This window comes from Gavia stellata, chromosome 25 (assembly GCF_030936135.1).
Source record: "Gavia stellata isolate bGavSte3 chromosome 25, bGavSte3.hap2, whole genome shotgun sequence".
NCBI classification, from domain to species: domain Eukaryota; kingdom Metazoa; phylum Chordata; class Aves; order Gaviiformes; family Gaviidae; genus Gavia; species Gavia stellata.
The window spans coordinates 11,999,089-12,015,290 of record NC_082618.1 but is presented as its reverse complement, the minus strand read 5'-3'; the positions used below and the strand labels follow the sequence as shown (position 1 = coordinate 12,015,290).

Here is a 16,202-nt window from a genome sequence, read left to right as displayed (position 1 = left end):
CGCCGCTCCCCCCAACGCACTCAGGGTCCACAGGCGAGACCCGGCGGCCCGTCGGGTTCCCGGCCCGGCCCCCGGGGGCACAGCACGGCGCTGCCATGCCTGCGGGGCGCCGGGCTCCCTCCCCGCACACTCTGAGCGCCGCGCCGAGCACAGGCAGCGCCCGAGAGGGGAGGGGGCAGCGCCGGGCCCGGGCCAGGCCGCCAGCGGCGACCGGGCCGGGCAGACAACCGTACCCGCAGCCGCCGCTGACCCGACCCCCACAAAACCCCGCGCATGGCGCATGCGCCACGGCCCCTCCCCGCCTCCCTCTTGGCCCCTTCTGCGGCGCAGGCGCAGGCGCGGCGCAGGCCGGGCGGGGGCGGGAGGCGCAGGCGCAGCGTCGCCCCTCCCCGCAGGCGCGCAGGCGCGTTGCGTCCCCGCGGCCGCGCAGGCGCTGCCCGCCGCCGCCGCCTGTGTCTCGGCGCTCCCCCTGGCGCGGCGGCCGCGGCGCTGCTGCTCGGGCGGGCGGGGGCGGCCTGGGCTCCCGCTTCCGGTGTGGTGTCATGGCGGGCCCTGGGCGCTGATGGCTGCGGGGAGCTGAGGGCCCCGGAGCGCGCCAGGGATACGGAGACCCTCCCCTCGCCCGGCGCCTTTCCTGCCGCCCTCCCTGTGGGGATCCGCCCCCCTCCCTGGCCGGGCAGGCGGGGGGACATGGCGGCCCACAAGCCGGTGGAGTGGGTGCAGGCCGTGGTGAACCGCTTCGATGAGCAGGTAGCGGGGGCGGCCGTGAGGAGGGGCGGCGGCGCGGCTGCCCCCGCCGCGCTGGGCCGGGGCCGGCGGGGGAGCAGGGGCGGCGCGGGGGGTGCCGGGCCGCGGGGAGGGCTGGGGCGGGTCGCTGCCGGAGGTGAGGGGTCTCTGCGGGCCGGGGGCTGGAGGCGCGGGCCGCTGCGGGCGGGGAGGGGGCGAGCGGCGGGGGCGGCTGCCCCGCTCCCCGGGGCGGAGGCGGCGGGTGGGAGCGCTGCCGCCTGCCTTCTCCCCCGCCGCCGGCTTCCTGGCCGTGCCGGGGGGCCGAGGGAGCTGGCCCCCCCAGCGCCGGGCTCGGCGGCGGGTCCCTGCTCAGCCCCGGCCGGGGGGCGGCGGCTCGCTGCGCCCATTGTGCTGGGCAGGGTGGCTGGGTGGGGCCGGGTGCTGCCTGCCGCTGTTATCCCTTCCACTCAACCTGATGCTTCCCACCTATTTCTGGAGGGGGGATCCCAGTCTCGGCTGTGGCGTGGCCTCCCCCGTGCCAGTCTGCTCAAGACGCAGTGGCGTATCAATCAGTTCTGTACAGCGGGCGGGGGGGTGAGATGCCCGGTTCCTCTTAGCTTCTGCTCCCCCATCTCTTCCAAAAGTGTATTTGCTTTTCATAGACATTCCTGTGAAATTTGCTTCTTTGCTTTACATCACCTTGTTCATCAGAAGGGAGGTAAAGCCTCAAGAATGAGTTTAAGCAGGACTATGTGAAACTGCTCGGGCAATTCCACCTTCTTCCCTGTAGCATAACGGTGGATGTCAGGAGGAAATTTCATCCACATCACTGGGAGCACAGTTGGATGGGATGAAGATGGTTTTCTAGCCAATGTTGTTGTAGTGATGAATATTTACTTTTCTTTACAAAAGTCAGTGCTAGTAGTTCGGAGAAGGATTTTCTGAATGGAAGAGGGATTTGTTGGCCTTAGACTTTGTATTTCTCTGATCCACAAGCAGAAACTGCTTACTGGGATTAGGTGGCATGACTTTCTCAGTGGGGCTAAGCTTAGTGCTTAGACTCTGCATTTTTACTCCCAAGATGCTTTCCTGACATGTAAGCATGAGCTCAGTTTGGGCTGAATTATCAGTTTCTGTGTTGTCTGTCTCATTTTGCTACACTGTGAGTACAGCCTTTGTGCCACACAAGACACAGCTCTGTGAGAGCCTGTTCAGTGTAACATCTATCAAAAACATTAAGCTGGTTCTATAGATTGAATTTTGTTCCCCTGCCTTAAAATCATATGTCCCTCTCAGTGACACTTGGCTTTTAACAACCTGCAGAAATGTTGTGGCCTGGTTGAATAAAAATAAGCCGTTCCTTTTTACACTTATATTAAAGCTGCTGTAAATGAAGTTTATTTAAGAAAGGAAAATATCAAACTTTGTGTTTTGACATTAGAATGATGCAGATTTTTCCAATACATTTTAGGCATATTTGTATAGTTAACTTATCCCCCCCCCCCTTATCTTGAGCCATAGATCATTTTTTCCATAAGCTTAAAAAGCATGGTACTGATTATGCTCCCAATAATGCAAGAAAATGTTTCTTTGTGTACTGGTGTTAAAAGGCCCTAGGCTTTGTCGTTTGCTTTGTTATGTATATTGTGGAATAGGGCTTGCCAACATCTGTTAGGAGTTAAGAACTTCAGCTTTTTGAAAAGAATTATCTTCTATACATTTTATGGGGTAACTACAGATAGGTGTATGGGAGGAATCCTCTCCTGATGGGAGGAAAGCTGTTCTGATTTTTGAGATGCTAAAATATCAGAGTTGTAGGGATAATATACGTCAAATACGGTATTGACTATTGTAGTGTAGCTTGTGTGATAGGTGCTATTTACAAAATTTTGATTAGTTTATTGCATATTTTTGTTTAACCAGTGCATTTTTTTAATATTGTATCATCAAGTGAATGAAGGAGTGAAGTAAGGATGAGGCATTCATCTCTTCTTTTTTGTAAGAAGTCTTCTCATTTATTAATTTCCACTCGGGGTTCTCTATTTTGTTTGTTTGCTTTTAATACATCATTCCTCTGCCTTGCCTGGTCTGACAGTCATGTTCGCGGTGGAAAGGTGACTGTTCTTAACTGAATGCCCCAATGCCATGTTATTGTGACACCATCACTACTGCTAAATGCATTGTCCATCAGTGGTGATGTTTATGTGCTTCTTGTAACTCCTTATGTTTGTGTCATTTTGGGGTAGTAGTGGTTATTAAGTTATCTACTTGTTACATTTTAGACTGCTCATTTGAGCATCAAGTTCATACTTCATAAAAATTTACTGAATATAGGCACGTTATTTTAGTGGTGATAGTGCATTTTTGAGTTTTTGCATACTATGTCTGCCCTTCTAAATGCAGGACCTCTTGATTCAGCACTGAAGGAGCCGCTACTTATTATATCATTGGTACGTTTGAATAAGGAAAGGGAGCTCATGTTTGTTGTGGGTTGTTTAGTTTTGGTTTGGTTTTTTTTCTGCGGGGGAGAAGACAAAATTTTTCAAGGTTTCTTCCTTCCTTTACAAAGGAGGAAAATGTAACAGTCTTTTCACGAAAATTTATAGATGTAGACAGGCTTTTCATTCATTTTCTAAGTGCTTGAATTCATTTTAAGACAGATGAAACAACAAACTGAGAGAACGCTAATCTGTATTGAAAACAAGAAAAATCAGTGCAAACCAGTCTGTTCTGGTCTACTCTTGTTTATTGTTATAAATGCTGCTTTAACCAAAATCTGCTTTTGTGTGTGTGTACAATTCTCCGGGCCTAAAATGACTGGCAAGCAGAGTTTTATGAATTAACCAATGACTGGCTCACTGAATAAATTTTTCAAGTATACTGCCAGTCGTGCCCAGCTGCGCTCGCTTCTGAGACTGCAACTGCTGCAATGCACTCTTCTTTGAGCTACCCTTGAAGACTGCGTGAAGGTTTCAGCTGGTGCAGAGAGAAGCTATTGATGGTACATGTGAGACTAGGTTGCATTTCTTATAGAGCACATACAAAATCAAGCAAGAGATTTCATATGTAGGACTGGTTACTATATTTTTCAAAACTTTCAGTGATGAGGAGAGCGTTAGGCGGCAGTAGCACAAAGAGGCTAGGCTATGTTTTAGTAAAATTCTCTGTGGTTTCAGACATAATCAGGTCTTTGTAAAATAAAATTATCTCTTTTTTTTCTATGAAAATGTTCACTCACAATTTTATGTACTGTATTTTTATGGTATTTTTTAAGTGTGTTACAAGCTGAAATCATGGGAAGGCTGATACAGTAGTGAAATAGTTCTAAGCATAGTCAGAGAAGCCTTGCTACCTAAACCATTTAAATCCAGACTGTTCTAAAATTATCAGATATAATAAAAGGTATTAATGCTGTATAAACTTGTGGCGACTTAAGTTATTATGATATGCTTTAAAGAAAGAAGCCCTTTATTATGTGGATTATGGTTTAGGCTCCCCATTTGTAGTTTATGAGATATGATTGCTTTCAGTTAAGAAAGCTTTTGTAAAAACTGAAATCCAGTAGGAATGTTCCTTTCTTACTTTCATTAAAAGACATTAAATTAAAGCAGATACTCCCCCCTCCTCTTGATTCTCTCTGCAGCATTTGAAATCTGTACAGAATCAGAGACCTGAAAAAGCACTGACTGCAAGTGCCAGCTTTGCGTTTTTCATTGCTGTTTTTCATCTTGGCTTGTTAAGAAATCCCTAGTAGTGAGTAGATGTATTTTAAAGTATTTCACGTGAGTTCTGCTGACTGTGCTCCCCAAGTGAAATGGTAGCTTTTGCTGGAAGGTAAGGCTGGTCTATGCAGAAGATGGAACTTTCTTCCACAACTACTCTGTCTGAAGCAGATTTCTACAGGAGCTAAGAACTGAGACAGACTATAATATTGCTTTTAAGCAGAAAGTGTGCTATTTCATCTTTCTGTAACATAAACCTGAAGCAGCTTTGGTCTTATTTTTCTAAAACAGCGTGTGTAATGTATTTCAAAACGAAGTGCTATACTGCACACAGACGGTGTCCTAAAGAATAGAAAAAGGAATGGCCCACGTGCAACAGATGTTACCTGAGTCCATTAATGAACTGCTGAAAAGCATCGAGATGATTTGATGATCCTTCCTTATTTAACACAGCAATTTGTGTTAACACTGTGGGTAAATATATGTTTGTTCACAGTACCAACTTTTAGATAACCCTTTGAAAATACTATTTTTTTTAGGGCAAGCTATATAAAAAAAATTTTCAGAGTTCCATGTTCTTCTGAAGGCTTAGTTGTGAGGTTCTTTTACTAAATAATGCCTCTTTAGAAGGTGATGCAGTGGGTGTTTATAGTTGGGAGGAGGATGCCTGTTGATTTTTGAAGAGATTTGTATCTGGTTCTGACAGTACTGGCGCTGAGGAAAGTGGTGCTGTGTGTTTTCTGTCTCACCAGTACATTTGTGTGTTACAGTCTGCTGAAGAAGTTCCAAGAAATTATTTGAAAGGGAAAAGCTAGGTAGATTTGTATGCGGTTAAGGGATTGCACTTGGGATTTTCTTTTCTAGATGTTATGTTTGTTACTTTCTCCTGAATCTGAGTCAAAGGCACAAGGCTCAGATGCATTCAGACATCTCAAGTTGCTTACTGAAAACGATGAGCCCATTACAGACCAGTGGAAAATTCCCTTCCCTAAGGTGGATCCCCTGGAACGGCCTCCTACCTTCCCTTCTCCAAAGGTGATTTAGAGCTCGGTGCTTTTCATGAGGTGGAGGTAATGGAGGCAGCGAGAGGGCTCTGCAGTCTGTCACCACTGCAAAGCTGAATCTTGGAAGCGTTGGATTGCGGAGTACCTGTGCATGGTTGGCTAGTGACCGCTGTCTGTACTAAGAGGTTTGTCAGGACAGTGATTTCAACAGCTGTCATTCTGGATCCTGTGGCAGACTAGGTTTATCTATCAGATTTTGCATTCTTGATGTTCTGCAAAGTTGTATCTTGCACAAAAAAGTTGAAATAGTGACTTTGTTTGAAGAGGTATAGCACTTACACTTGCTCCATAAACTCTGAATATAAGAACATTAAATACAGTCTTTTACTAAACAGAGGTGTTTAAACTTGGTGTTCATTAATTACAGGTGATAAAGAAAAATCCATGGCTTAATGTTAGCCTTTCTCAGCAGACTGAGTGGAATATCTTGCAGACCTTCAAGCCTATTAGTGGTGTTAGTTTCAAATCAATGTCCATGTACATTTAGCACAAGATTGTACCTTACTGCATCAGGCTAGAGGATACCTGAAACAGGTGCTAATACCTCTCCTACAGACATGGAAAACACCCATTTTTCTTAATAATAAATATCTATGATCAAAGAAGGAGTCCTTAGCTGAAAATTTTTGGATAAAAGTACATCAGTCTCTAAACTGAGGCCGCTTCCAAAGATACGGCAGTCTTCCATGCTATCAGATACCACAGTGCTTTCCACTTTTTAAACAGCTTTGCAATTCTGTAGTAGCACTTACTTTAAAGTTTCAAAGCCAGTTTTTGTAATTTGACTGTAAAGATCTTGTTAAAAATGCACATTAAATCTGTCGTCTTCTTTCCTCGGGAGTAGCCAAGTAGTTGCCTTTTTTTTTCCCCCTTAATTTTAAATGGGCAAAGTTATTGTCTCACAAGTCTGAAGCAACTGAAACGCTTTTATCTGCAGAATCAGATAGGTAAGAGTGATTAGGCATAGGAAAATGTTTGCATTTTCTCTCTTCAGCAGGATGACAGACCTCCTGGATATCCCTGTAGACAGAAAATTGACCAGATGACTTGTGGCTGCCAGACACCATTGTAGAATGGCTAATAACAGATGCCGTATTAATGCTTAGGGGCAGTCATTTTTCAGATGCCAAACTTGTGTGTTGAAAAAACTTTTGAAGTGCTGTTTTAGTAGTATTTTCTAAGATGCTAGCAGCTGACGGTGTGCTTTGATTCTGTGTATCTGTGAGTTGGCCTAGTCACTTTTTTTTCTTAAATGATGTTATTTTTTAATAATATTTGTGATTAGTGATTTAATTTACTTTTTTTCATGAAGGTGGAAGAATTTAATCTTACTTTGGCAAGTTGAGAGAGGCATTTGCATCTTTTGAGTGATAAATATTGGTTTAAAAAAATTAGTATCTTTTAATAGCCACTAATTCAGCTGGATTAGTTTTAACAATCCTGTCTTCTAGAGGGTATGTGGTTCAGATCTCTATTTCTAAGGTTTATCTCTTACTGTATGCCTTTTGGAAATGTAAAGAAAATAATAATCTCCTATGATCTGTGTTGCTTTTTCTCCCACTAATAGTGCTTTGTTATCTCTTTGCATTTAGTAAACCTTGTAAGAATGGTTCAGTTTCAGTATTGTATCAGTAGCAGATTTGGGAGAAGCTGTAGATAGGTCTGCAGGGCTTCTTAAATTGAAGTCAGAAATGCATTTCTAGAAACAAAGTTTGACTTAAACTGTCTATGTGGTCAAAAGATGTGTTTTAACAACTAGGGAGCTTGCATGGCTGGTGTAAGCTGGTAGATACTTTGATGCTTCATCTTACAGATTTGCTTTTCTGGTTGTTTCAGCAATACCTGATAAAGAAGATGACTTGCACCATGAATTCAGGGTACACTGGGTCTTGTACTGTATTGCTGCAGCTGTCAGGCTCAGCTACTTAATGGCTTTTCCTTGTCTTTTGCAGCAATGTTCTTTTTTTAATTGATCTTAAAAGATTTAAAATTTGATAGTTGGAAGGATTCCAGAATTCATCTACCTATTTTGTCTTTGTCCGCTGCATAAAATAAGGCAAATTACAGACCAAAATGCCATTGTTCCCTGTCCTCTGTAGCTTATTTGACACCTTAACAAGATGTAGTCAAACTGGATTAGAGAGAGGGAGGGTATACGGCAGCATGCCTCAGTGTGAGTTGTACGCGCACCAGTGTAGTTATAAGGTTATTGACTATTGCTTCCTATTTCAGTGGTGAAGATAGCTGAATTAGAGTAGTGGACTATCCCTTTGCTAAACTGGGGTGAGTTCAAAATGGTGCACGTGTTCATAGTTTGAAGCTCCAGTTAGTTATATTTAAGCTTTGTGCTTTAATTTCTGTTTCTAATTCAAGTAAAAGCTAAACAGGAAACCATTTGTGTCAGTCTTTCTTTTTTCTAAAATAAAGCCAAAGGCAATGAAAGTAAAATTTCAACTTTTTTGCTTTTTTTTTCCTTTTCTTCTTTTTTTCTTGTGATGTTTAGATTGATGGATATTTGTATAGAAGTTAAATATTTTCTTTTTGGTCACTCAACACTGGCACTGCATTCCGTTAGAGGACATATAATGCTCCAGAATGTCAGAGTGCACAAAGGAAATAGCTGAGAAATAGAAAAAAAACCAAAACAACAGTGCTAATATTTCCTTTTTATATAGTTTCCTATTTTAAATGGTAGTATATAAAGCAGTTTTACTTCTAGGTGACCTTGTCGCAGTGGCTGTTGTGGCAGGAAGCTCCAACAGTGTGTGAGACGATGTTTTCTACAGCATGGAAGCATACAGAACTAGATCTATGACACGATTTCGTTGAGAGGCACTTCTGAAGTATTTTATCACTCAGTGGTATTGAGCTTTTCAGCTGTTGTCAGCACGGAGACTTGAAAATTCAAATAAAAAAGTACTAGTAATGGTGAAATTTTTAATTAAATGTATCTGTCTTCCACTGATGACTTCTGAAAATGTATTGTAAAAATAACATCCAACAATGAAAACAAAGCTTGAGTCATAAATGCTGTTTGTTCTGCTTTTTCCAGTTTTAAAATGAGCACATTGAAATGCATTGCAGTGTTTTAAAGCATTACAATCCGAACACTTGCAAGAGAATTACAAAATTAAGTGGAAATTACCTTGATTGCCCTATGGAACTTGTTGCTATAGGAGGTTGTACAGGCGAAAAGCATCAGACCTTCTTACGGAGGGGTAGTCCCTTAGTGTGCTTCCCTGGATGCAACACTTGGTGCCAGAGATCCCTAAGCCACTGTCTGAATCGAAAGCAAGCATTCCTCATGAACCTTCCTGTTGCTGTTGGGTCTTTGGTGTGATCTAGCGTGGCAGTTCAGTTATTTTTTTAAATTAAGAGTCAACCATTCTCTTAGGAAAAAACCAGCCAATTTCCATTGTGATCCTGGTCTGTGGTACCAAAAGAACTGATACGTAAAACCCAACCCAAACCACAGTTTATATGGAAAGAAAATTACACTTGGGCATAAAAACTAGATAGTATATTAAAGAGGTCCATTTCCCTGCAAATGGAAGATGTCGGTGTTAAGTAGACTGCATTTAATGATGCAGTCAAAACTGTTGAAAAAAAATGTTCCAAGTTTGGGGTTCTTTAATACAATTCACCTAGCGTTTTAAATATGGGCCTTTAAACTTTTATTAACAAGGACAGTGATGTTAAATGGTTGGCAGAGATGTTTGTGACTGCTGACAGCAGTTTAACTGGGTGACAGCATGGACAGTACCCTCACCAAGTCTGCAGAGGCCCCCAACCTGGAAAGTTGCTCTTTAAGCATTCTGCAGCTGTAAAGCTGATTGTAATTCCTTGGAGTCCTTCTTTTAACCTCTCTTAAATTCTCTCTCTCTCTCTCTTTTTTTTTTTTTAAATATACCCTTTCTCATGCAAAAATATTACATTGTGGCATTTACTTTGAGCTATCAGTGTCGTTCAGAATACAAGTTTACTGAGAATTCTAGTCAGAATTGGTTAAAACTTGTAGTAGCAATTAAAGTTTCTATAGAGAGTGAGTTTCTAGGTCATGCTTTAAAATACCGATGGCACATGTGAATTATGAAAAAAGGTGATAATACTGATTCCTTTTTTGTTCCCACGTTTGTTTGCTTTTTAAAAATATAAGTCCTCAGTAAAATGAATTTTTCCAAAGAATCGGTTCTCACGTTTTTGCATGGTGGTTCGTAACGGGCCGACTCCAGTGAGAAGCGTGCAGGGGAAGTGAGTGCGTGCTTGGGAAGTGACTTGTTTGTGACCCTTGAAGAATTTGGGTACAGCATGAAACAAAGTGCCTAGTGTTCACACAGTAGGAGAAACATCTCAGTTTTGTGCAGTCACTCTGAATCGTGTCTTTCCTGGAAAAGATGCATTTCAAGTCTAGTTTTTACCACTGGATGTTGGGCAAGGGTAGGTAATGGGGGGCACACAAGTTGTGTTTGGCTCGCAAGAGCTTGAAGCATATGTGAGGCTGAGACTTCATCGCCTGGCTAGCGGTGGGGTGTGTTTGTGTGGGAACTCCTAAGTAACCCAAGTCCTTAGGGCCTGCGGAGGCAGTCGGTAGTGGTTCCTCCTGGGACTCAGTTGTACCTCTTGGCCAGTTCTGTCCTGCGAAGGAGTAGAGGACACGCATAGAGCTGCTGTTACCACCTTCCAACTCGCCTGCCTTGTGAGCTACTGTCATTTTACCTCCTCTCAGGTTTCAAGATGCATTTTTTTTCTTGCAGGTATTAGCCTTGTGAATATTTGTGGTATTTAATGAGCCAATTTTTGAAATAAACTTTTCTTCTCAAAATTCTATCTTACTCGCATTTTTCTGCTCCTTTTGATTGCTTTGACATTTGGTTTGTACAAAATTTACCACAAAATAGAGGTTTAGTTTCAATTCTGAAAAAGGAATAGGCAAACTTCAGTGTTTTGTTTTATAGATAACTAATAGAAAGATGAATGTAGAGAAAATCAAATAACATGTTTGTAGTTGTCTCTTGTAGAATGTTTTTCAAGGTTGTTTCTGGTGTCTCAAAAATTTTTAACCCATCTTTAAAGCTGTAACTTTCAATGTAAAAAAGCTTATAATGCTTATCTCTCTTTGTAGCTTCCAATAAAGGCTAGCCAGCAGAATACCCACACCAAAGTCAGTACGGAGCACAACAAGGAATGTCTCATAAACATTTCCAAGTACAAGTTTTCTCTGGTCATCAGTGGTCTCACTAATATCTTAAAAAATGTTAATAACATGGTAAGTTTTCTAATTTTGGGTTGTTGGGTGATTTTTCAAAATGGTTGTTATTTATTCATGTCATACAATCTGCAGAGAGTCACTTGAAATTTAGTCGAGTTGTTGCTTGCCTTTTACACGGATTTTTTTTCTTTTCATCCTCATGTGCTAAAGTTCACCAACAGCACTGAATTGTGTCACATAAAAAGGCGATGAGATACTTGTGGCAGAGAGATCTAAAGGAAGGTGGTGATTAAGGGGAATCTTCTGTTAGTCAATGGGAGCAGTCTGTAGCTGGGAAGGTATGTGGCTAGCTAAGGAGTGGGTACATGAAGGTACCTAATACTACGTTGGGGCTCTGAGCAATATTTAGATACCAGTAGAATGCGCTCCTTGTCAGAAGGTGGGGGAGGATGTTTTCCATCGCATGGAAAGGTGCTTCAGTTAGCTAGGGAAGCAGTGCTAGCAGAGTCTGTAGAGGAGGAATGAATGCAGCAGGGCAAAGGAGCTGAGCAGCAGCACTAGGAGGTTTTTTCCCCCCTCATCTGTCCTGCCAGAGCATGACCTGCCAGGAATCATTTTAGGAGAGAAGGAAGGGAAAAGGATTTAAAACTTAAGCTATTTGAATTTTCCAGGCTGTTTGGATGTTTTAGTGTTTGTGTGTGTATATATATATATAAAATACATGTATTTTTTAACAACCGGATGGTTTTCAGCCAGAACCTTGTAAGAAAAATCTTTGAAAACAGTCTCTTGTCTAATACTGCCGCTATAGACTCATACCTCCAATATATAGGTCCTCGTACCTGACCTTTCTAGTCAGTAAGAAAAGTGAATGAAAAATGTGTGGGAGTGATACACATCTCTTCTGTTTACTGTTTGATATGGATCGCAGCCTGTCATTAAACTGCTTCATGTTGATACTTGAGGGCAGTACACTGGTGTGAAGGGATGACATTCAAGGTGATTTTTCTACGAGTTCCCAAAGAGAAATCTTTAGAGCCAGGCGTCTTAGTAGATGGTTTCCTTCTGCATACTGTTTTTTTGTTCTGCCTCCAAGGGAATCATAAAATGGTTCCTGAAATCCATCAAAATATTTGACTCATCAGCATCACTAAAACTGTCTTTTAAAATGGATCTCAGTGAAACCAAAGAGAAGAGAAACCTAGAAAGAAAAAAAATGAATGTGGGTGTCTATAGTGTGTCCACTCTAGAAAAATAACTGTTACCATCAGTTGGGTAAATGGAAAATTTAGGAATCCTTTATGAGGAGAAAGATGCAGTTTGATTAATTTTTTTTTCATGAAGGTCTGGTTTTGAATTTGTCATGAGAAAAGTTTAGTTCATTGTGTTTTGAAGCCATGTGATTTGTGATCATGTGGAATCTCCACAAACAGGTAACAGAACTGGCCAAACTCTAGCAGTACTTTTTTTTTGTGGTTTTAGTAAGATAGTTTGCAGTGAGCTCTTGGATGTCAGTTGTATAGAGGTGGGCGTCTGCTAAAACACCACAAAGGACTGATAAAATCAGAAAATAGGTTGCCCTACTTGGTAGCGATTTTAGGCTGCTTAGAGTTACCTGTAATCCCTTTTGAGCAAAAATTTATTTTAATTAAACTCCATAGGCATTAAGGAATGTGTTGATGTGTAAGATGATTGGTAAATGAGAAAACTATAGAGTTAAAACATATTTCTGTATATGAGATACAGATTTTGAGAGGAAAGACCTAGCTAAAAATGTCCATAAAAAAGTCAACATTTGCTTTGCACTGAGGAACAAGACTTAACATTTTTTATGTTTGATGGACTGAGCTATTGTATGAATCAGCAATATTTTTGAAGGATTTCTATAGCTGAAACAAGACAGACTGATAGACTGTCATAAAGGTCTTAACATTTAGAAAAAAGTCTTGAGGGTTTGCATTCTGCTGAAACTTAGACTTAGTTCAGCTAACCTCTCACGTGGTTTAAAAGACAGCTTCCTTTGGGTGACTTCTACATGAGTTCCATGTGTAGGCAGTAGTACCAATATGTTTTTGGCTAACTCTTTTCTGCTTTATTTTACTGTCTTAATATTGCTGGAACTAGTCACTATTGTTGGCAGTAAAATTGGGTGCTAGCTTAAACACCCGATGGAAATCTGCCTTCGTCCTGTATCTGAAGTGTGGCATGTTTTTGGAGGGTTTCTCTTCTTCCTGTGGTCTGTGCTAAATTTTGCAACACTCTAATAAGCTTGTCGATATGGATTTGTTGTGACATCAGTTCTATTAAGATGTTGGCAATTAAATACATAATTGGAAAAGAGTCAGCAGTAATTGATACCAAAATAGTTTCTGACAAGGTATATCCTTAATTTCTGAATAGATTATGGGCCTGATGAAGGTAAGGGGATGCAATGTACCTCCAGTCTTACTTTGTGGTAACTGTTTGTTCCTTATTAGATTTGGCATTGCAGACTGGACAAAGATATTTTTTCAGCAATAAGGTTTTAATTCCTATTTTAATCTAATTTTTGCTGGCTTTATTTCTAAACTCAAAACCAGAGCAGTAAAGGAGCCATAACCTACTGTGCCACTTTGCTACATTACTTTAATGCGTTACAAGTCAAATTTCTGTGTCTCAGATGAATCCATATCCTTTCTACTTCTAGAGAATATTTGGAGAAACTGCTGAAAAGAATTTATATCTATCTCAGCTGATTATCTTGGATACACTGGAAAAATGTCTGGCAGGGGTGAGTAGGCTTGCATAAGCAATTGCTAAGTTGGAATCAAATGAGTTAGAGAATACAAGTCAAATGCCTGTGTATCTATTATTACTGGTACTAAAGTTAAAACTCATCTAATTTAGAGCAAAGTAGGATTAATGCCATTTAAAAAATACAAAAACTTCCTATAAATGCAAGTAGTCGATATAATTGATAAATTAAGGATTTGTGGGGTGCTTTTTTCTTGCCTAAAATTAGTGATTTTTTTAGCTAAATAGGTTCAAGTAAACTTCTGAATTTGTCCCTCCCACTACTCAACTAATTTGTGGAGTTATAAATAATGATTTTCTTTCAATAATTTGTTAAAAAGAATTGCAGACAACTGTACTCAGAGACATGTGTGAGCTTGGAGGAAGGGAAGACACAAACCCAAACGAAGAATTAGATGTGGTTATAAAGCTTCGCTAGATTTTTGAGCTTTGAATGCTTGTGGCGCATTCTGCTCAGTATTTTTTGAATAGATGCATGAAAACATTTTTATCCCACAATTTAACCGAAAAAGTAATGGGATAGTAAATCATGTTAAAAGTGGCAGGTAATTCAGTACAAGTATTTTAAGTTTTATGCTAGTAAGTTTTCTGCATACAGTGTTGATTTTTCTTTAAATTTCTTAAGCCTTTCATTTGGTGAAATCGTTTTTTCATGTACTTGTATATACAGCAGAAACATTGCTATCGCTATTCTAAAGATTACTTTTGCAGGTGTTTCCTAGATTACATTAGTTAACCATGTCCAGACTTCCACTGGGAGTCCAGTCCTGACGTTTCCGATCAGAGCTGTGCTGCAAGGCAGTTTGCTATTGCCTTTGGGATGTAAGCGGTTGTACATCTTACTGTGCTAAACTGTATAATTGCAAAGCCAAACTTCACTGTGAGCAAAATTTGCAATGGTTTATTCCTTTAACAAGAAAGGAATTTTTTTTTTAAAGCTGTATTCCTGGATGAATGTCATGAAATCATCTAAGCTCTTTGCTGTTTCCCTGCAACAGTTTTTGAAGGTTCTTTCTTTATAAGGTAATGACCTTATTATGGTTAGATTTGTCAAGCGGCATATCTTATATTACAGTACTAAAACAGTCTGAATAATTGTGGATTCTTCTAAATTCACAAAAGATCCAGGTAAACACATTTTCCAGAATAATTTTCAGCTTTTACAGCTGAGGTAAATACCTCTTTTTGGCACTTCTTCTGCCTTTGATGCAGTGAGTCAAAAAAAGTTTCAACTTCGGAAATTAATTCTTTTAAAATATTTCTTGTATGCATATTGTTTGAAACATTAGTGTTTTTTTCCTGATAGATGATGATATTTGAACAGCCTGAAATTGTGCTGAATACTTCTTGCTTTGTCAATTCAAATGAGAGCAAGTTGAGCCAGTATACGTTTAATAAGACTGAGCCAAAGTTCTATACAAAGAGTGTTGTGTTCTGTGATATCTTCAGACATATTTCTTGCTCGCTGTTCTTGCTCAATGTTTCATCAAGTTCTCATGGCAACAGGACTCAGGTCAACTAAGTGGGAGTCTCTGAAACTTCCCAATTCCCTATGGTAAATTCATTGGTAGAATTTTAGAAAGCTTTAATGCTGACCCTTCTGTTAAAACTTGCTCTTAGTAGAGCAAAGTTTCACTTTGAATTCTTTTGTAAATAGTTTCCTTATGTCTCATGCTGTGCAAACTGGCAAAAATTAGATTTTTCTTTTGCAGGAAAGTTAAGCCATTTTTTACTCATATAGAGCAATCCCAGACAAGAGCAAGGGAGAAGCACCTCTTTTTCGGTTCATTTTTTAATATAAAATATTTGCTGTCAAAATACAGTGGTTAGAACACTACCCAAAAGAGAAGCAGGGGTGGGTCTTTGCCCTTTGAGCTTCCACTCAAGGCTGAGATAGTTAATGCTCTACTGCTCATACTTTACACAGAGCAACAGGGTGCATTCATCAAAACAGAAATGTGTTTTACTTCAAAAACTAGTTTGATATTTTGCTTGATACTTGATGGTATTGACCAGCGTGATGTCCTACATATTTTGGAGACTTAACGGAAAATGTAAGATAGTTTGAATGATATGGGTTATTCTTCAAATGGAAAGACTACTTACACTATGGTCAGTGGTAGCCTGCAGGCAGAATTAGAAGTTCAGATTCAGGTCCTGTGCCTACTAGTGGCGGATGCTCCATTTTTTTTGCCTCCAAACCTACAAAACTGAATTTCATAAAATACTGAATGTTTATTTTTAGCAACCAAAGGATACCATGCGACTAGACGAGACTATGCTGGTAAAACAGTTGCTGCCAGAAATCTGCCACTTCATCCACACTTACCGTGAAGGGAACCAGCATGCAGCTGAACTACGAAATTCTGCCTCTGGGGTTCTTTTTTCTCTTAGCTGCAATAACTTTAATGCTGTGTTCAGCCGCATTTCCACCAGGTAGGTGTTTTTCAGTAGCCTGACTTAGTGTATTAGGAGATCTAGTAAATACTGGTGTCTAGAACATCTGTGATGAATTGTAGTCTTTCTGGTTTCAGAAAAGTTAACGGTTTAAATGATATATAACAAGATAATTCTTAAGTGAAACTCCCTCTACCTTTCAAAATTTTACTTCAGTTTCAGGTTACGAAACGAACCTGTTTCATGTCCATTCTAGGTAACTGCCAGCATATTTTCTGTGAGCTGCATGTA

General features: G+C 40.8%; 1 protein-coding gene across 2 annotated transcripts in view; it reads left to right on the top strand.

The window, feature by feature from the left end:
* Nucleotides 1-690: 690 nt before the first annotated feature.
* Nucleotides 691-16,202, top strand: part of NF1 (neurofibromin 1) — a 103,539-nt gene continuing 88,027 nt past the window's right edge. For both annotated transcript variants that reach the window (XM_059829468.1, XM_059829467.1), the window contains exons 1-4: nt 691-750; nt 10,635-10,778; nt 13,408-13,491; nt 15,760-15,950. In XM_059829468.1, the coding sequence (XP_059685451.1) occupies nt 691-750; nt 10,635-10,778; nt 13,408-13,491; nt 15,760-15,950 (479 nt within the window). The remainder of the gene's footprint in view (nt 751-10,634; nt 10,779-13,407; nt 13,492-15,759; nt 15,951-16,202) is intronic.